Here is a 21,246-nt window from a genome sequence, read left to right on the forward strand (position 1 = left end):
TTCTGTGCAGGGTAAATACTGGCTGCTTTATTTTTACACTGCAATTTAGATTTCAGTTTGAACAAACCCCACCCAAATCTAACATGCTATTATCTGCCCCACCTGCACTGCACATGGTTTTGCCCATTAGAGAAAAAGTTTGCTGTTACAAATTCAATCAGGTCTGACTGAATTAGGCCCATAATCCATAGCAATGCAAATTCAGGAGGAGGTGCATGCCACCACCTTCCTGCACTTGCGTTGCGATTGCATATGGGATGAACATCAAGACCATCGCCTGCGATGTTCATCTGCAACGGCAAGTTGAGTAAGCCGTGACTAGTGACGCAGTCCTTGGCCTCGTCACTCCCCCAACGCCGGCCGCCCCCACCCCATCCCTCTCCTTGAATGCCTCTGCTTGTCAATTAAGTAGAGGCATTCGCATCCCTGCGATGTGATTGCAGAACCCATTCAGTACATGGTCCTGCACATGCCCATTTACACGATCCAACGTGAATCAGGCCCTTATTTAGAAGTTAACTCCTACAAGGCCAGAACGCCTTTGTAGGTAGCTAGATAGAATTTTATGAGCCTCAGATCAGCCTGAAATGTTCTCTAAATGTTTGGAAATTACACAATTTGTATTCCATTTATAATCCACACATAGCCCATTGCTAAGGGATATCACTTGTGCCTAATATTTTTGCATTGACCTATATTAGCCAATTATAGCACCAAACATATGTGGAAACAAAGAATCATATCTCCCATAGGGGCCTAATCATTATGCTAATTATGGGAGACTGGGCGGCCCCTGGTGACTACGTTTTGAACTCACTGCGGGTGCCGGAGCATTTCATCATTGCTCTGGCATGGAGACAGACGATTTGAAAATCAACTGTCCCCACAAATCTTTTCACTCGAAGCAGTGACACTTAGCACTGTGAGTCTGTTTTGGCAGCAGTGAGGTGCAGTGAGGTCAATGGCTGAGGAGACACTGGCTTGTATCATACAGTATATGTGTATTTACACACACATATATGATTTGGTGATGAGTTTTGACTATACTCAGGAGTATACTGCCAGAGCCTCACATGCCTACCCTGATCGCACGTCACTGCTTGGCAGTGCCACTATGCATGTATGAACTTGAGTTCAAGCATGTACAACTTCCGGCCTAATGAACCGGGCAGTGGCAGAAGGATCTGAATGGATCTCTCTTCGCAACTGGGACTCCTTCCAATAGATAAGTAGCAGGGTACGGGAACAAATGTCATCTGGAGATGGCAAAAGTCAAGCTTCAAAATTCATAAATTTAGGTCCCCATACCAGTGTATAGGGACAGCGGGCCAGACCGGGGGTAAATTTCCTGTGTTACCTTTTCAATGAATGGCACTGACACTTCATTTATACAAAAGTAGGGGAAAATGTTGCTTTTGTATAAATTAAGAGATGAATAGACCCCATAGTGCATAACAATCACATTGCACCTACATCACATTGCACGTACATTTAAAAAAAAAAAAACATTAAAAGCTTATTTGTTAATCCTGGAACACTGGTTGAAGAGAGTCCAAGTCACAATTTTTTTTTTCCCTTAACGTATTTGTCACTTTTGCTGTATACAGCTGGACTTTGTCAGTAGAATGGTTCTAAGGAGCAACTAGAGCTCTATTTATAACAGAAGGTAATTACCAAGGCCATATATGGAGTTTTCGTCAGTAAATGGGCGCCGCCAACTTGGAACTTACTGTGCATGCATTGGTTTTCCCAAATCTTACATAGGTTATGTATAAAAAAAAATAATTGAGATAATCCCTTATAAGGTCCCGCTAGGTGTATTTGGGGCACTGTAAATGACTGTAGATATTGATAAAATCTGCAAAAACCTAATTTAAAATAGTATAATAGACATAAATGGCAACCATATTTGTGTAGACTGTCCATTAATAAGGAAGGTGCCATTGTGTCTAAGACCTAAAATATCTATAGTATACAGCGGGGGGTTTGGAATAGTCTATCTATAAGTTTAGAAGTGACCATATTAATAGTGATAATTACATATAAATACATATAAGTTACCACTGAATAGAAGTTCAATATGTTAAACCCATTACACTATCGTACCTCTACCGCTATATCTCCAGGTTGCACCTCCCACTTCCATGAGCAGTGCAACCAGTAATGCTGCCACCAAGGGTGCAAGGCAGAGTGGAGGGCACTGTTGCTGCCGTGAAGGCACCTGTGTCCAGTCCAACTTTCTACTCCTGGGCTCAACATTGTAACATCATAATGTTATGTACACTGGGTGGCAGCAGAAGTGCCCTGATACAGCAGTAGCAGAAAGTCCCACAGCCAAGGAATTAGCCGTGATGTAATCTTATAATCATTGCTGACCATCTTATCTCTTACAATTTAGCTTATCCCTGGGACAGAAGTAACCTAAAATCTCTGAAAATAAATGTAAACTCATTTCAGAACTTGGACCTCCATGCAGCAAAGGTACAAATTGTTCTTCACCAAGGATATTTTACTATAAAGCTGATGAGGGGATAGATATCAAAACTATTCTTTATGTTTTGAAATTCTATTATTCTAAATTTGCAAAGAATAGAATACATATTTCCTGCACACTTTGGCTATTACAATAAATGTAGTATGAGCTTTAAAAAGATGTGTAGCTTGTCCAGGGTTTACTGTGATGCATCATAGAACATTGGGGAACTCAGGTCTTCTTAGCTGACAGCTACACCTCACATGTTCTGTCTTTCCTAGGCTCCTCTGTGCTGTCCGGAGCTACTCTGATGTGTGTACAGTATGTGCTAACTGTATTGTGACCATAGGCACAAGCACGTGTAGTCCAGGGTGTGCCCAGGCAGACTCGGCTGCAGACATAATCTCCATGCTTTTCAGCCAGAGTCTGCAGACATAATCTGAACTCCATGCTTTTCAGCCAAATTACCAGCGCAGCTGGCATTCCAGTGAGATAAGTGTTAGTGAGTGACCCACTCAATGGCTCACAAGGTATAAGTGTGCAGTTTCACTTCATATCCTCCTTTTAAGCACCCCTGGAGGAGTTAAGGATGGAGCAGTTCTGTTGTACATGTGCTACATAAAATACCCCATTCAGTGCTCTTTGGCATAATATGAATTGGGGGCACTAATATGTGACCTAATAAGGTCATAGGTAAGTGAGGTGATGGCGATAGGGGTTACTGATGGGGGATATGATGGTAATGGGGCAGACAGGGTGGGGATGATATTGATGACACAACAGTGGTAGACTCTCCCTCAGCACAGAGTATCCCTCTCTAGATTTCCATGGGTGCACACCCTAATGAATTGTGCAGTCTTCATGTTCCAAGCAAATGTGTCTAGGACACTGTGCTATCTTCTTTTGTATGCACTATTGCTTGAATAACTTGGAAAGTTATTGTTTTGTGTATCCAAGTAACTCTTGGATATACAAAACCTGGCAAAACAATAAATAAGTAATTCAAACTATAAGCAGAGACATATTGGCCTGTAATACATTTTGAATATCTAAAACAAAATAGGCATACGATGATAAATAAAATAATCCCAAATACACAACGCCTAAGGGAGTTAATTAGATTCAGAAGACAACCTTCACAACTGTTTTAATTAGAGGCATTTCTTCCTTTCTTGCTTCTCTTCTCCACATAAGCTGAATGCCAATGATACCTTGGAGCAGCTAGTAAAAGAACTTGTGTGTGATGCTAAGACAAGCCTGGAGAAAACCAGAGCTATCTGGATATGGGTCTGTTATCACATAGGTATGTATGTGCAATTGAAATGTCTCTAATTGACTTCTGAAACAATTGTTGCTGCACTGCAATGTGTTTTGTGATTTGATGCACAGATTTTAATGTCCATCTTAGAGGAAGCTCATGGATCTTCTGATGGGGAGGGGAAGGCAGATTAAACTGTACCTATATACATATTGATACTCATAGCTTTATATTGCACTCATATGACCTCTAGTGTAGGCAGCCAGTTTTAATCATTAGAATATACTCATCAAAAACTCAATATCAATTCATTCACAAGGCTGATTGCCCATAGATCTAACAGAACTTTTCCCAGCAGGTCTGTGGGGCCAATGTCTTTTAATTATTTATTTTTCCTTTTAGATTTTTTTTTAAAATTACTATTCATTTATTTTTCACCTGGGGTGCCAGCCCTGGCCTATTAGTGACTAGTCTTGATACTGGTCTATTTATCGTGCGGCTAGACCGGTGGTTCCCAAACTCGGTCCTCAAGGCCCCCAACAGTTCACGTTTTCCAGGTCACTTCACAGAATCACAAGTGAAATAATTAGCTGCACCTGTGGATCTTTTAATATGTGTCAGTGGGTAATGAATACTCCTGTGCACGTGCTAGTGACCATGAAAACATGACCTGTTGGGGGCCCTTGAGGACCAAGTTTGGAAACCACTGAGCTAGATCCTTGTCCTAGGCTGATCCATGCTTCATAACCCTGCCATCAGTTTTGTGCATGTTTGCTATGGATGCTATCTATGTACTGTGCACTATATGCTGCATGGTGGTCACTTGGATGCTCTCTGTATTGTATGGTGGTTAATACAAATATCACTGCACTATTATTTTATATATATATATATATATATATATATATATATGTCAAATTACTTTTTCCACCACATACTGTAGCCTATACTTGCTTATCTTAGAATATGACACACAAATGCTGCGGACCAAAACCATGATATCATCTGACCCAGATACTGTATTGCGTACAAGAAAAGGAGTGTCTTCTGGATACTGCTCACTGTTTGAGCATATGTGCAGGTGAGTGTCTACTGATTGCAGGGACGTGTGGTGAGCTAAATGGCTCAGGAGGCACTGGCTAGAACCAGAGCCAGCCTTACATGCAATATACACCAAAGGGTACAACTGGGCATTATAAACAGGTGCAGCAGTATATACTGCTGGAAATTTGGTGAGTTTTGATCAGAGATGTACGGAAAAGATAGGCAGGTGAACTCTACAAGTACAGCTGTCATTGTTAGAAAATGAAGCAAAACTCACACAGCTATTAGTTTCTCCATTGGATGAAAGTAAGATCAAAGACGTTGCGAGTACAGATTGAGAAGTTGTGACAAAGCTCTCCACCTTTGCTTTTCCATTCCATACTGTATTTATATATTTGCATTTCACTGATAGTTCAGTTTCAAGTCTAGAACAGAGATGGGAGAGTAGAAGTAAAGTAATCACGTATGCAATCTCTTTATTACCTGCTCAGACCCTGGGCAGGGTGCTGCACATGCGCAGTTTTCTATATGCAAAGACGACTCGGTGCACATTGAGATCACCTCTAGCTCACTTTTCAGATCTTTTTAAATACCATACCCATAGGGGAACGCAGAGGCGGGTTTAAAGGGGGGCGGAAAGGGTGATGACCCCGCTACATCTGTCCCCGCACATTTGCGGAGCTGCCCACTCCTGTACTTCCGCCGCGGTGGCTGAGCAGCAGCAGCAGCAGCACTGACTGAGAGAGATCGCCCGCTGCTGCGGCTGACAGAAGTGTCCCTCCCCGCACCTGCCTCGCCTACTGGCCAGGGGGCAGAGTACATGGAAGAGCAATGCAGAGAAGCATATTTGGCGCTGGGCGCTGTGGCAGGAAATGGTGCAGGGCTGATGGAGAGGATCCCGGACAGTGTCAGTAGTGTCCGTATGCGGGGAGGTGAGGGGGGGGGGGGGGGCGGTAGGCCGTGTTCACACAGCAAGTACAGAGCCAGCACCGGCTACGCTGTACATGAGGGTACACTGGATGGCGGGTTCATGTGACATGTCCCCCGTGTATGATGGGAAGCAGCGTGTGGCACCTCCCCATGCAGAAAGTAGGTGTGTGTGTGTATATATTTTAGCACTCACAGAAACAGTGGTAGCAACAAATCCGCGTGCCTCATGCTCCCTTTTCAGGGTATTATAGATAGGTGAACAGATGGTTGGCACTCCTGGTAAAATAATTCGCAACCACATAGGCATGTTCTTGAGGTCGACATTTTAGGTATCGTCCTCACTTTTCTCAAGACGTGTCTTGATAAAAGAGAGGATGGTCCCTGAAATGTCGGCCTTAACATCATTCCAAACACCCACAGTAAGTAGCAGTGACTCCTAAGGAGCCCACAGGGATTGCGCCAGTGCTGCATATCTGGTAATGATGTTTACAATACTTTTTTTCCAATATTTATTAGTGTTTTCCCCCAATAGTTTTAGAAAATGGGAGGGGCAGAACTAAGTGGGAGGAACTATGAGTAGGGGGAGGAGTCAGGATTTCTTAAGCCACCCCCCTAAATGTAAAGTCTAGGTCCGCCACTGGGGGGACGAGTGTGCAAAGGCTGGCAGGTAGAGAGCATTCTGTATTGTTACATTCCAGTGACACCTAATTTGGAACTTAAACATCAAGAAATAGCAGTTCCTCCATATTTTAAGGGCAACAATGATTTACATAATAAATAGGCCCCACAGAAATAAATGATATTTTATGTAAAATATTGTTAAAGAAGTGTGTGTATTTCTTCTATAGCTTGGCCGGCATTCAATGCCAGTCAGTCAGTGGTTACTATAAGGGACCAACATACAAGCCTGGACAGCCAATATCAGAGGACATGGAACATACATGGAACATGGTATATTTGGAAGGAAGCTGGCACTTGCTGGACAGCACATGGGGAGCTGGTCATGTTGACGAGACCATAAGCAAATTTACCTCCCAGTGAGTAATGAATTGCAATTCCAAATACAAATACTCCTCATAGGAATGTTCTCTTGTTCATATATATATATATATATATATATATACATATATATATTTATATTTATCCTTCTTATTGTATACACACACATTGCCCATACAGCTCATACACACATTTTCTCTGAATACTTCTATTCCAAATCAATACTCAATATCCAGTGAGACAAGTTTACATGTCCAATGTCACAAGATATCTGTACTGGAAATCGAGTCAGGATCTTCCACAATACCAGTAGGGTACGCTGGTCTCTATCATCTTTATTATATTCTAATGTTATCTCTCCTCCGGCCTTTTCAAGGTACAATGAGTTCTATTTCCTGACCCATCCTGCGCTCTTCATTGGTGATCACTACCCGGAACAAACAGATTGTCAGTTACTGGAGCCGAAACTGTCTCGGAAGCAATTTGAACAAAATGTTCACCGCAGAAGCCACTTTTACACTGTAGGACTGATTGCCTCTCAGCCAGGTGCAGCTATTGTTCAAACAGGTAAAATAAAAATATGAATTTCAATAGACTTTGATATTCTAGGCAGGTATCCTTACTAAAGGGTGTTTTTGCTGGTGATAGGGCTTCTCGATATCTTCCAAAGCCCCTGATGTGATGGGGGTCATAGCAATAGCTTTCTCTATGTCTCGGATGAAGACCTAGGGTCTAATTCAGAAGTGGATGCAGTTCTGAGTTTTTCGCATGCAGCAGATCTGCAAAAATAAGCTAATGACAAAGCTCCTTTTATTTATGCAGAGACACTTACCAGTGGAGTCTCTGAACAGCCACTTGCGTACAAAGATGCACCATCGGATGCATAAAGGTTGCGCATTGGGTGCACCTCCGGACCTCAGAGCAACCCTATGGTTGTCAGAATGTCAGTCACAAATAAGCTGACGGAGCATTTACAACTGCATACACAGACATTGTTGCAGGTGGAGACACACTCCCAAAATGATCAAGACACGCCTGCATTTGACTCGCCACCCCTGTACCCTCCCACAAACACTCATTGACTATCAATCAAATAGTGTCCAAATTAGCACTGCGACTGCCATTGCAAGACCATCGGTATGCATGTGCAGTGTGACTCAGATGCATGAACAATACAATAATTTCTTAACTGTGAAGTCATTGGCATTGCAAACACTTTAGGTCCACCTCTGAGTCAGGCCCATATTTATATAAGGATTTGTGTAAGTACACGTACCATCTAAAGGCTTTTATCACTAATGTCAACTTGGGAGGTTCATAGTGATGGACTCTTACTCATTACATTTTTTTTTATTTAATTAAGCCATTTTTTTCCAATATCAGATTTATTTAAATAATTATTTTTTTCTATTTTTTTTTATAGTTTCTTTAAAATCTCTTTAAATATTTTTCTATTATTTATAAATTATTATTTTGATGAAAGTGGAACTAGTTTCCACTTCACTTTGCATGTGTCTACCAGCAAAACTGACATACCCATGTGCAAACAAATAAGTGTTAAAAACAATATTTAAAAAAGGTTAAGGAAAATGTAAAAACAAAGACACAAAAATGATTTATTTTAATATATGAAAAATTAGAAAAAAGCTACTGTATATAAAAATTTTTTATCATCAGCAACAGTCATCTGCTTTCTTAAATTTAGTTAGAAGTTTTTAGTAAACTTAAAATTTGAGATTGTATCTTGACATTTGTGATTTAGAGCAGATTTTTTTGAAAATTAGAGCTTTCTGCGACTGAACAGGACGTGTCACAGAGGGGTGTAATTCCAGTGATACAATATTTGTGTTCCATTTTTATTTTGGCATCCATTGGCATTCCATGCTGCATTTGTAAATTATGCATTCATGGAATTTATAGTTTACCAGCAGTACAGCTGGGACAATGATGGTGTGAATTTATTCTGATCTATAAGGCTAAATGTAATAGGATGAGATTTCAGAAAACGTGCAAATTTTAGCTCAAACTTGCACATTTTCCGAAAATCGCAAATGTAATAGCTTGCGATTTTGTTTATATATATATATATATATATATATACCAAAATTCGCAAGTGAAAAATCCCATCCAGATGTTTTCCCATTGAAAACAATGAAAATCGCAAATGTATTTTTGCTTGCACACAAAATCTTACCAAAAATCACCAGAATAATAGACCAGGTTTAGATTGGCGATTTTTGGTGAAGCATGCACAGATCAGTGAGATCCATTCATGCTTCTGTATGGAAAAATAAAGTAAGTGTTAAAATATTAAAAAAAACAACGTGCTGGCCCCCCCCCCCCCCCCCCAAAAGCATAACCAGCCCTGGGCTCTTTAAGCCGGTTCTGGTTGCAAAAATACGGGGGGAAATTGACTGGGGTTCCCCGTTTTTAAGCATCCAGCACCGGACTCTTGGACCGGTCCTGGTTCCCAAAATTCGAGGGACAAAAGAAGTAGGGGCTCCCCATATTTTTGAAACCAGCACTGGGCTCCACTAGCCAGGGAGGGGATGCCGCAGCCGGGGTTCCCTGGGGGAGTGGGGACATCTTAAATCAAGGCCCGTCATACAGGTGGAGCGCACTGGCTATAATGGAGAATCGCAGTCCTTCATTATAGTCAATGGTGGGAAAATCGCGGTCTGTGGCTAACCACGAGGTTAATGGAGTGACCTCAATTAACCTCGCGGTTAGCCACAGACCGCAATTTTTTCACCATTGACTATAATGGAGGAACGTCATCCTCCATTATAGCCAGTGCGCTCCGCCTGATTGACAGGCCAGGCGCTCCCTGATTGGCTGCCAGGTCCTCTAGTGACAGGAGTCACGGGAGGTCCTGGCATTCGGGGAAAAGGTATCGTTTTGTAAACATGGATCCCCTTTAGTGGCGTGGACTGGGATTTTTGCATTTTTTTTTTAACCCATGGATGCCTACATGGACTGAGGACGACCGATCTTCACTGGATAATATGTGAGTATATTGGTTTCTTTTTAACAGGTACACCAATGGATACTACTTGACAAAGGGACTGATGGGCTCCGTGGGACACTAGGTAAGTATGTGTGAGTGTGTAAGTGTGCATGTATGTGTAAATAAACTTATACTTTCACGGTGTGTGTGTTGTGTTTTTATTTGGGTATTTCGTTTGTTGTGGAACTACAGGTACCAGCGGGCCCCTTATTTCCCTGCATGCTGGTACTTGTTGTTCTCCAAGCACCAGCAAGTGGGGGAGGCTTGCTGGGACTTGTAGTTCCACAGCAAAAGACAATATTCTTTTTTTTACACAATTTTGGCTATCAGCTCCCCATCCACCGCGCTTGGATGGGGGGGGGGGACAGCCTCAGGCTTCACCCCTGGACCTTGGGTGCCTGGAGCGGGGGGACCCCTTGATTTAAGGGCTCCCCACTCCCCCAGGGAACCCAAGCCAGGGGTGACTAGTTGGGTGGAGTGATGCTTTGGCCGCAGGGACCTATATAAAAGTGTCCCCCAGCTGCGGCATCACCCTCTGTCTAGTGGAGCCCGGTGCTGGTTTCAAAAATACGGGGTCCCCTACTTCTTTTGTCCCTCATATTTTTGGAACCAGGACCAGTCCAAGAGTCCAGTACTGGTTGTTTAAATACAGGGAACCCCCAATCATTTTTATTTCCTTGTATTTTTGCCACCAGTACCGGCTCAAAGAGCTAGAGGCTGGTTATGCTTTTGGGGGGGACATGCACGTAGTTTTTATTTTTTATTTTTAAAACTTTCTTTACTTATACAGACAGAAGCATGCACGAATCTCACTGATCTGTGCATGCTTCTAAGTAATAAACACATGACCTAAAATCCGCATGTTTTTATTACTAAAAATCGCATGTTTCCTTTACTAAAAACCGCAAATAATCCCATGCGAATTCCATTTTAACCTTAAAATTCACACCCTATTACATTTGCAATTTTTTGCAAACGTGCGATTTGGTGCCATTTTTTAGACACCTAAAAAATCGCACCCTATTATATCTAGCCTATAGTGTGTTATTTAGGTACAAGTACGGAACACTTAAGGTAAATTTACACTGAAGACAAGAAGACAAATTCAGAATTTATACTTCCAAATGCAAAAAAATTCAAATACTCTATTTTGTGAATTATGATTATTTCTAGTGTGCATTAATAAATGACAATTGACTTTGTATTTTATTATTTATATTTATAATAATGTACTTACAGTAGATAGCACTTTTCTCCAGAAGGACTCAAGAACATAATAAGGTTTAGCTATATAGAAAATACAGAAAATAGTGAACACAATACAGGGTTGATGCAGCCATTTTGGATCATAAATTCCAAATTGTGTTTATCGTACCCACAAAATTATCAAGCAAGGCAGCTATTTTTGGCATATTAGACACCGCAGGTTACACTGGGCAGAACAGTTAATGCCTAGGAGACATGACACATAATGGGGAAGCTACAGAATATTTCCCATGTTGGAAATTGTAGCTTCATTTGAAATGATAGAATGTATGAAATGAATTATAGTTTATTATTCCACTTGCACATTAATAACTAAATATATATTTTATGTTCTACCTAGGAACAGGAAAAATCTCCATTACCATAGAAAGCCTGCACAACATGCTATTCATCTTTAACCTAAATGAAACTGAAGATGCAGGTCTGTTAATTCTGATGGAGCAAAAAGCCAAGTTTGATATTTATCCCACAAAGATTGGGCAACAGATTTTACAAATTTATGCAAAAAGACCCGATAGAAAAGACGCATACCAGCTGGTGGTGGATTACAGAATAGATTGCAAAGCTGTTGACAGAACTATGAAAGTTCCAAAGTGTCTTAGCAACCCTGCCGGTCCAAGCTGGCTATCAGTGAAGTCTGGACTTCTTCAGCCCTCACACCAAGATCCAGTCATTACTACAACTGATGGATGCTGTACTCTTAGCTTTACCATAGATAAAGATCTGAAACTCACAGCCAGCCTAAAATCAGATGAAGTCAGAACCATTCATAACTATGTCATGCAAAGACTGCAAGAAAATAAAATATCTTTTATTGTCCATCTCCCACAAGCTGGTCATTATGTTTTCCAGATATTTGATGGTACCATTGGATATATCTGCAACTACCTGATAATATGTTCAAACCCCAAAGTAAAGTGGCCACCTTTCCCTGCTTTACTGCGTAACCCAGTTGGTCCAAACCCAGAGACAGAGAAAGTAGGTCTCCTCCAGCCTTCCCACCCAGACCCGGTTATTCATGCACAAGATGGATGTTGTACTATCAGTTTCAAACTCAACAGGGAGCTAAAACTTAACAGCAGCCTGAAATCTGATAAAATGCAGACAATACCGAACCAGACTATACAGACAGCTCAGAAGCATAAAGTTGAGTTTAAGGTTCACCTTCCGCAGTGTGGGTCTTACGTTTTCCAAATATTTGGTGGTAATAACAATTTCATCTGCAATTATCTAATACAATGTTCAAACCCCAAAGTCAAGTGGCCATCATTTCCAAGTCTGCTCCATAACCCAGTTGGTCCAAACCCAGACACAGAAAAGGCTGGACTTCTACAGCCCACACATCCAGATCCAATTATCCATACTGAGGATGGATGTTTCAGCATTAACTTCACTACAGACCGAGTGGTAAACCTTAACGTTAGTTTAAAATCTGAGGACATACAGATCATGCCTAATGTTATGCATGTTTTACAGAGTATGCAAAAGCATAAATTAGAGCTTAGTGTTCGTCTGCCCAGGGCAGGCTCTTATGTTCTCCAGATATTTGATGGCTCCGCTGGCCACATCTGCAACTATCTAGTAACATGCTCAAATCCTAAGGTAAGATGGCCACCCTTCCCTTCCAGCCTGCATAACCCTGTTGGACCAAATCCAGAGACAGAGAAGGCTGGACTTGTTCAGCCTTCACACCCTGATCCTGTGATCCATACAGAGGATGGATGTTTTACTGTTAGCTTTGCACTGATGCGGGACTTAAGCATTTTCTCCACATTACACTCTGACGAAATACAAATGACCCCAGAAATGGAGCGCAGGCATATCTTCCAAACACAGACCGAAGGAAATGTGCAAATAAAGGTCCGTCTTCCCCAGCCAGGAACTTATGTGTTACACGTGAACATTAAACCCCATAAGAGTAATGTGTACAAACATCAATGTAACTATCTCATTACTTGTACCAAGGCCACTTTTAAATGGCCAGTGTTTCCACTGCCCTACAGCGACTGGACGCAACAATTTGATCTGCTGCAGCCCCTAGAGGGAGTTCTACCAATGAACAGCAACGTGTCCTTCAAGCTTCAGATTCCTGATGTAGCCGGAGTGTGTATAAAGGGCAAAGATTCCTTCCCTCTGAATCTCAGTGAGAGCGGATACTGGGAAGGTACATGCAGTACAGTCGACTGCAAGTACATGTATGTTACTATCACATCTACAGATGAGCCCAAAACTTGGAAGTATATTTTACAATATCATATAGGAGAATAATTCATACAGAACATGAAACAAAACCATGTTAAATTGAAATGTAATTATTTACATTATTTAATTTATTATTTTAATATATTTTAAGATTTTTTTTATATAAAAAATATTTTATCATAATAGGCTGTGGGAGTAATTTATTGATTAACTATAAATCATGGCGATACATACACCGGACTTGGCATTCTGCAATGGATAGTATAATGATATAGGTAATATAAGTTTTCATGCAATTTGGTCCATTCAGAGATGAGCAATGTAGTGGTGGAATTTTATGCAGACTGAATTTAGCGATAGGGTAGTTCATTTAGCAGGAGTTGCAAGTTGTGGCAATGCAGCTGTCAGTTCTGCTTCCGCTTCGCTATTCTGCTGTGTGTTTGTGAATTCTGGTTTTTGGTGCTCTGTAAGTAGAGCTGGGGGAGTGGTGCCAATTCATTCAGCGCTGAGGTGTGGTTGGGAGAGATTAGCAGGGAACACTTTAATTCAATTTCCACACGAGAATCCAGACACAATTGCCTTACTTGCAAATAAGGAACAAGGCAAATATTCAATTAGACAGGTGGAATAATTCAGCTGATGTCTACTCCTATCATATAATAAAGGGAAATGTTTATTTTCTACAGATAATTAGAGATGAGCGCCGGAAATTTTTCGGGTTTTGTGTTTTGGTTTTGGGTTCGGTTCCGCGGCCGTGTTTTGGGTTCGACCGCGTTTTGGCAAAACCTCACCGAATTTTTTTTGTCGGATTCGGGTGTGTTTTGGATTCGGGTGTTTTTTTCAAAAAACCCTAAAAAACAGCTTAAATCATAGAATTTGGGGGTAATTTTGATCCCAAAGTATTATTAACCTCAAAAAACATAATTTACACTCATTTTCAGCCTATTCTGAACACATCACACCTCACAATATTATTTTTAGTCCTAAAATTTGCACCGAGGTCGCTGTGTGAGTAAGATAAGCGACCCTAGTGGCCGACACAAACACCGGGCCCATCTAGGAGTGGCACTGCAGTGTCACGCAGGATGTCCCTTCCAAAAAACCCTCCCCAAACAGCACATGACGCAAAGAAAAAAAGAGGCGCAATGAGGTAGCTGTGTGAGTAAGATTAGCGACCCTAGTGGCCGACACAAACACCGGGCCCATCTAGGAGTGGCACTGCAGTGTCACGCAGGATGTCCCTTCCAAAAAACCCTCCCCAAACAGCACATGACGCAAAGAAAAAAAGAGGCGCAATGAGGTAGCTGACTGTGTGAGAAAGATAAGCGACCCTAGTGGCCGACACAAACACCGGGCCCATCTAGGAGTGGCACTGCAGTGTCACGCAGGATGTCCCTTCCAAAAAACCCTCCCCAAACAGCACATGACGCAAAGAAAAAAAGAGGCGCAATGAGGTAGCTGACTGTGTGAGAAAGATAAGCGACCCTAGTGGCCGACACAAACACCGGGCCCATCTAGGAGTGGCACTGCAGTGTCACGCAGGATGTCCCTTCCAAAAAACCCTCCCCAAACAGCACATGACGCAAAGAAAAAAAGAGGCGCAATGAGGTAGCTGACTGTGTGAGAAAGATAAGCGACCCTAGTGGCCGACACAAACACCGGGCCCATCTAGGAGTGGCACTGCAGTGTCACGCAGGATGTCCCTTCCAAAAAACCCTCCCCAAACAGCACATGACGCAAAGAAAAAAAGAGGCGCAATGAGGTAGCTGTGTGAGTAAGATTAGCGACCCTAGTGGCCGACACAAACACCGGGCCCATCTAGGAGTGGCACTGCAGTGTCACGCAGGATGGCCCTTCCAAAAAACCCTCCCCAAACAGCACATGACGCAAAGAAAAAAAGAGGCGCAATGAGGTAGCTGACTGTGTGAGTAAGATTAGCGACCCTAGTGGCCGACACAAACACCGGGCACATCTAGGAGTGGCACTGCAGTGTCACGCAGGATGTCCCTTCCAAAAAACCCTCCCCAAACAGCACATGACGCAAAGAAAAAAAGAGGCGCAATGAGGTAGCTGTGTGAGTAAGATTAGCGACCCTAGTGGCCGACACAAACACCGGGCCCATCTAGGAGTGGCACTGCAGTGTCACGCAGGATGTCCCTTCCAAAAAACCCTCCCCAATCAGCACATGATGCAAAGAAAAAGAAAAGAAAAAAGAGGTGCAAGATGGAATTATCCTTGGGCCCTCCCACCCACCCTTATGTTGTATAAACAAAACAGGACATGCACACTTTAACCAACCCATCATTTCAGTGACAGGGTCTGCCACACGACTGTGACTGATATGACGGGTTGGTTTGGACCCCCCCCAAAAAAGAAGCAATTAATCTCTCCTTGCACAAACTGGCTCTACAGAGGCAAGATGTCCACCTCATCTTCACCCTCCGATATATCACCGTGTACATCCCCCTCCTCACAGATTATCAATTCGTCCCCACTGGAATCCACCATCTCAGCTCCCTGTGTACTTTGTGGAGGCAATTGCTGCTGGTCAATGTCTCCGCGGAGGAATTGATTATAATTCATTTTAATGAACATCATCTTCTCCACATTTTCTGGATGTAACCTCGTACGCCGATTGCTGACAAGGTGAGCGGCGGCACTAAACACTCTTTCGGAGTACACACTTGTGGGAGGGCAACTTAGGTAGAATAAAGCCAGTTTGTGCAAGGGCCTCCAAATTGCCTCTTTTTCCTGCCAGTATAAGTACGGACTGTGTGACGTGCCTACTTGGATGCGGTCACTCATATAATCCTCCACCATTCTATCAATGTTGAGAGAATCATATGCAGTGACAGTAGACGACATGTCCGTAATCGTTGTCAGGTCCTTCAGTCCGGACCAGATGTCAGCATCAGCAGTCGCTCCAGACTGCCCTGCATCACCGCCAGCGGGTGGGCTCGGAATTCTGAGCCTTTTCCTCGCACCCCCAGTTGCGGGAGAATGTGAAGGAGGAGATGTTGACAGGTCGCGTTCCGCTTGACTTGACAATTTTGTCACCAGCAGGTCTTTCAACCCCAGCAGACCTGTGTCTGCCGGAAAGAGAGATCCAAGGTAGGCTTTAAATCTAGGATCGAGCACGGTGGCCAAAATGTAGTGCTCTGATTTCAACAGATTGACCACCCGTGAATCCTTGTTAAGCGAATTAAGGGCTGCATCCACAAGTCCCACATGCCTAGCGGAATCGCTCCGTGTTAGCTCCTTCTTCAATGCCTCCAGCTTCTTCTGCAAAAGCCTGATGAGGGGAATGACCTGACTCAGGCTGGCAGTGTCTGAACTGACTTCACGTGTGGCAAGTTCAAAGGGCATCAGAACCTTGCACAACGTTGAAATCATTCTCCACTGCACTTGAGACAGGTGCATTCCATCTCCTATATCGTGCTCAATTGTATAGGCTTGAATGGCCTTTTGCTGCTCCTCCAACCTCTGAAGCATATAGAGGGTTGAATTCCACCTCGTTACCACTTCTTGATTCAGATGATGGCAGGGCAGGTTCAGTAGTTTTTGGTGGTGCTCCAGTCTTCTGTACGTGGTGCCTGTACGCCGAAAGTGTCCCGCAATTTTTCTGGCCACCGACAGCATCTCTTGCACGCCCCTGTCGTTTTTTAAAAAATTCTGCACCACCAAATTCAAGGTATGTGCAAAACATGGGACGTGCTGGAATTTGCCCATATTTAATGCACACACAATATTGCTGGCGTTGTCCGATGCCACAAATCCACAGGAGAGTCCAATTGGGGTAAGCCATTCCGCGATGATCTTCCTCAGTTGCCGTAAGAGGTTTTCAGCTGTGTGCGTATTCTGGAAAGCGGTGATACAAAGCGTAGCCTGCCTAGGAAAGAGTTGGCGTTTGCGAGATGCTGCTACTGGTGCCGCCGCTGCTGTTCTTGCGGCGGGAGTCCATACATCTACCCAGTGGGCTGTCACAGTCATATAGTCCTGACCCTGCCCTGCTCCACTTGTCCACATGTCCGTGGTTAAGTGGACATTGGGTACAACTGCATTTTTTAGGACACTGGTGAGTCTTTTTCTGACGTCCGTGTACATTCTCGGTATCGCCTGCCTAGAGAAGTGGAACCTAGATGGTATTTGGTAACGGGGGCACACTGCCTCAATAAATTGTCTAGTTCCCTGTGAACTAACGGCGGATACCGGACGCACGTCTAACACCAACATAGTTGTCAAGGACTCAGTTATCCGCTTTGCAGTAGGATGACTGCTGTGATATTTCATCTTCCTCGCAAAGGACTGTTGAACAGTCAATTGCTTACTGGAAGTAGTACAAGTGGGCTTACGACTTCCCCTCTGGGATGACCATCGACTCCCAGCGGCAACAACAGCAGCGCCAGCAGCAGTAGGCGTTACACGCAAGGATGCATCGGAGGAATCCCAGGCAGGAGAGGACTCGTCAGACTTGCCAGTGACATGGCCTGCAGGACTATTGGCATTCCTGGGGAAGGAGGAAATTGACACTGAGGGAGTTGGTGGGGTGGTTTGCGTGAGCTTGGTTACAAGAGGAAGGGATTTACTGGTCAGTGGACTGCTTCCGCTGTCACCCAAAGTTTTTGAACTTGTCACTGACTTATTATGAATGCGCTGCAGGTGACGTATAAGGGAGGATGTTCCGAGGTGGTTAACGTCCTTACCCCTACTTATTACAGCTTGACAAAGGGAACACACGGCTTGACACCTGTTGTCCGCATTTCTGGTGAAATACCTCCACACCGAAGAGCTGATTTTTTTGGTATTTTCACCTGGCATGTCAACGGCCATATTCCTCCCACGGACAACAGGTGTCTCCCCGGGTGCCTGACTTAAACAAACCACCTCACCATCAGAATCCTCCTGGTCAATTTCCTCCCCAGCGCCAGCAACACCCATATCCTCCTCATCCTGGTGTACTTCAACACTGACATCTTCAATCTGACTATCAGGAACTGGACTGCGGGTGCTCCTTCCAGCACTTGCAGGGGGCATGCAAATAGTGGAAGGCGCATGCTCTTCACGTCCAGTGTTGGGAAGGTCAGGCATCGCAAACGACACAATTGGACTCTCCTTGTGGATTTGGGATTTCAAAGAACGCACAGTTCTTTGCGGTGCTTTTGCCAGCTTGAGTCTTTTCAGTTTTCTAGCGAGAGGCTGAGTGCTTCCATCCTCATGTGAAGCTGAACCACTAGCCATGAACATAGGCCAGGGCCTCAGCCGTTCCTTGCCACTCCGTGTGGTAAATGGCATATTGGCAAGTTTACGCTTCTCCTCCGACAATTTTATTTTAGGTTTTGGAGTCCTTTTTTTTCTGATATTTGGTGTTTTGGATTTGACATGCTCTGTACTATGACATTGGGCATCGGCCTTGGCAGACGACGTTGCTGGCATTTCATCGTCTCGGCCATGACTAGTGGCAGCAGCTTCAGCACGAGGTGGAAGTGGATCTTGATCTTTTCCTAATTTTGGAACCTCAACTTTTTTGTTCTCCATATTTTATAGGCAGAACTAAAAGGCACCTCAGGTAAACAATGGAGATGGATGGATTGGATACTAGTATACAATTATGGACGGACTGCCACGGTTAGGTGGTATAAAAAAACCACGGTTAGGTGGTATATATTATAATAATAATACAATTATGGATGGACGGACTGCCTGCCGACTGCCGACACAGAGGTAGCCACAGCCGTGAACTACCGCACTGTACACTGGTTGATAAAGAGATAGTAGTATACTCGTAACAACTAGTATGACACTATGACGACGGTATAAAGAAAGAAAAAAAAATACCACAGTTAGGTGGTATATATTATAATAATAATACAATTATGGATGGACGGACTGCCTGCCGACTGCCGACACAGAGGTAGCCACAGCCGTGAACTACCGCACTGTACACTGGTTGATAAAGAGATAGTAGTATACTCGTAACAACTAGTATGACACTATGACGACGGTATAAAGAATGAAAAAAAAACCACGGTTAGGTGGTATATATTATAATAATAATACAATTATGGATGGACGGACTGCCTGCCGACTGCCGACACAGAGGTAGCCACAGCCGTGAACTACCGCACTGTACACTGGTTGATAAAGAGATAGTAGTATACTCGTAACAACTAGTATGACACTATGACGACGGTATAAAGAATGAAAAAAAAACCACGGTTAGGTGGTATATATTATAATAATAATACAATTATGGATGGACGGACTGCCTGCCGACTGCCGACACAGAGGTAGCCACAGCCGTGAACTACCGCACTGTACACTGGTTGATAAAGAGATAGTAGTATACTCGTAACAACTAGTATGACACTATGACGACGGTATAAAGAATGAAAAAAAAACCACGGTTAGGTGGTATATATTATAATAATAATACAATTATGGATGGACGGACTGCCTGCCGACTGCCGACACAGAGGTAGCCACAGCCGTGAACTACCGCACTGTACACTGGTTGATAAAGAGATAGTAGTATACTCGTAACAACTAGTATGACACTATGACGACGGTATAAAGAAAGAAAAAAAAATACCACAGTTAGGTGGTATATATTATAATAATAATACAATTATGGATGGACGGACTGCCTGCCGACTGCCGACACAGAGGTAGCCACAGCCGTGAACTACCGCACTGTACACTGGTTGATAAAGAGATAGTAGTATACTCGTAACAACTAGTATGACACTATGACGACGGTATAAAGAATGAAAAAAAAACCACGGTTAGGTGGTATATATTATAATAATAATACAATTATGGATGGACGGACTGCCTGCCGACTGCCGACACAGAGGTAGCCACAGCCGTGAACTACCGCACTGTACACTGGTTGATAAAGAGATAGTAGTATACTCGTAACAACTAGTATGACACTATGACGACGGTATAAAGAATGAAAAAAAAACCACGGTTAGGTGGTATATATTATAATAATAATACAATTATGGATGGACGGACTGCCTGCCGACTGCCGACACAGAGGTAGCCACAGCCGTGAACTACCGCACTGTACACTGGTTGATAAAGAGATAGTAGTATACTCGTAACAACTAGTATGACACTATGACGACGGTATAAAGAATGAAAAAAAAACCACGGTTAGGTGGTATATATTATAATAATAATACAATTATGGATGGACGGACTGCCTGCCGACTGCCGACACAGAGGTAGCCACAGCCGTGAACTACCGCACTGTACACTGGTTGATAAAGAGATAGTAGTATACTCGTAACAACTAGTATGACACTATGACGACGGTATAAAGAATGAAAAAAAAACCACGGTTAGGTGGTATATATTATAATAATAATACAATTATGGATGGACGGACTGCCTGCCGACTGCCGACACAGAGGTAGCCACAGCCGTGAACTACCGCACTGTACACTGGTTGATAAAGAGATAGTAGTATACTCGTAACAACTAGTATGACACTATGACGACGGTATAAAGAAAGAAAAAAAAATACCACAGTTAGGTGGTATATATTATAATAATAATACAATTATGGATGGACGGACTGCCTGCCGACTGCCGACACAGAGGTAGCCACAGCCGTGAACTACCGCACTGTACACTGGTTGATAAAGAGATAGTAGTATACTCGTAACAACTAGTATGACACTATGACGGTATAAAGAATGAAAAAAAAACCACGGTTAGGTGGTATATATTATAATAATAATACAATTATGGATGGACGGACTGCCTGCCGACTGCCGACACAGAGGTAGCCACAGCCGTGAACTACCGCACTGTACACTGGTTGATAAAGAGATAGTAGTATACTCGTAACAACTAGTATGACACTATGACGGTATAAAGAATGAAAAAAAAACCACGGTTAGGTGGTATATATTATAATAATAATACAATTATGGATGGACGGACTGCCTGCCGACTGCCGACACAGAGGTAGCCACAGCCGTGAACTACCGCACTGTACACTGGTTGATAAAGAGATAGTAGTATACTCGTAACAACTAGTATGACACTATGACGGTA

At 43.1% G+C, this 21,246-nt stretch overlaps 1 protein-coding gene across 1 annotated transcript in view; it reads left to right on the forward strand.

Annotated features, from left to right (window-relative positions):
* The window catches only part of LOC134910862 (kyphoscoliosis peptidase-like), a 75,640-nt gene extending 62,377 nt beyond the window's left edge, over positions 1-13,263 (forward strand). The window contains exons 5-10 of the mRNA XM_063919246.1: positions 2,399-2,481; positions 3,629-3,776; positions 4,695-4,812; positions 6,554-6,742; positions 7,081-7,271; positions 11,318-13,263. Coding sequence (XP_063775316.1) covers positions 2,399-2,481; positions 3,629-3,776; positions 4,695-4,812; positions 6,554-6,742; positions 7,081-7,271; positions 11,318-13,245 — 2,657 coding nt within the window. The 3' untranslated portion in view covers positions 13,246-13,263. The remainder of the gene's footprint in view (positions 1-2,398; positions 2,482-3,628; positions 3,777-4,694; positions 4,813-6,553; positions 6,743-7,080; positions 7,272-11,317) is intronic.
* The last annotated feature ends 7,983 nt before the right edge of the window (positions 13,264-21,246 follow it).

Source organism: Pseudophryne corroboree, chromosome 4 (genome assembly GCF_028390025.1).
Source record: "Pseudophryne corroboree isolate aPseCor3 chromosome 4, aPseCor3.hap2, whole genome shotgun sequence".
NCBI classification, from domain to species: domain Eukaryota; kingdom Metazoa; phylum Chordata; class Amphibia; order Anura; family Myobatrachidae; genus Pseudophryne; species Pseudophryne corroboree.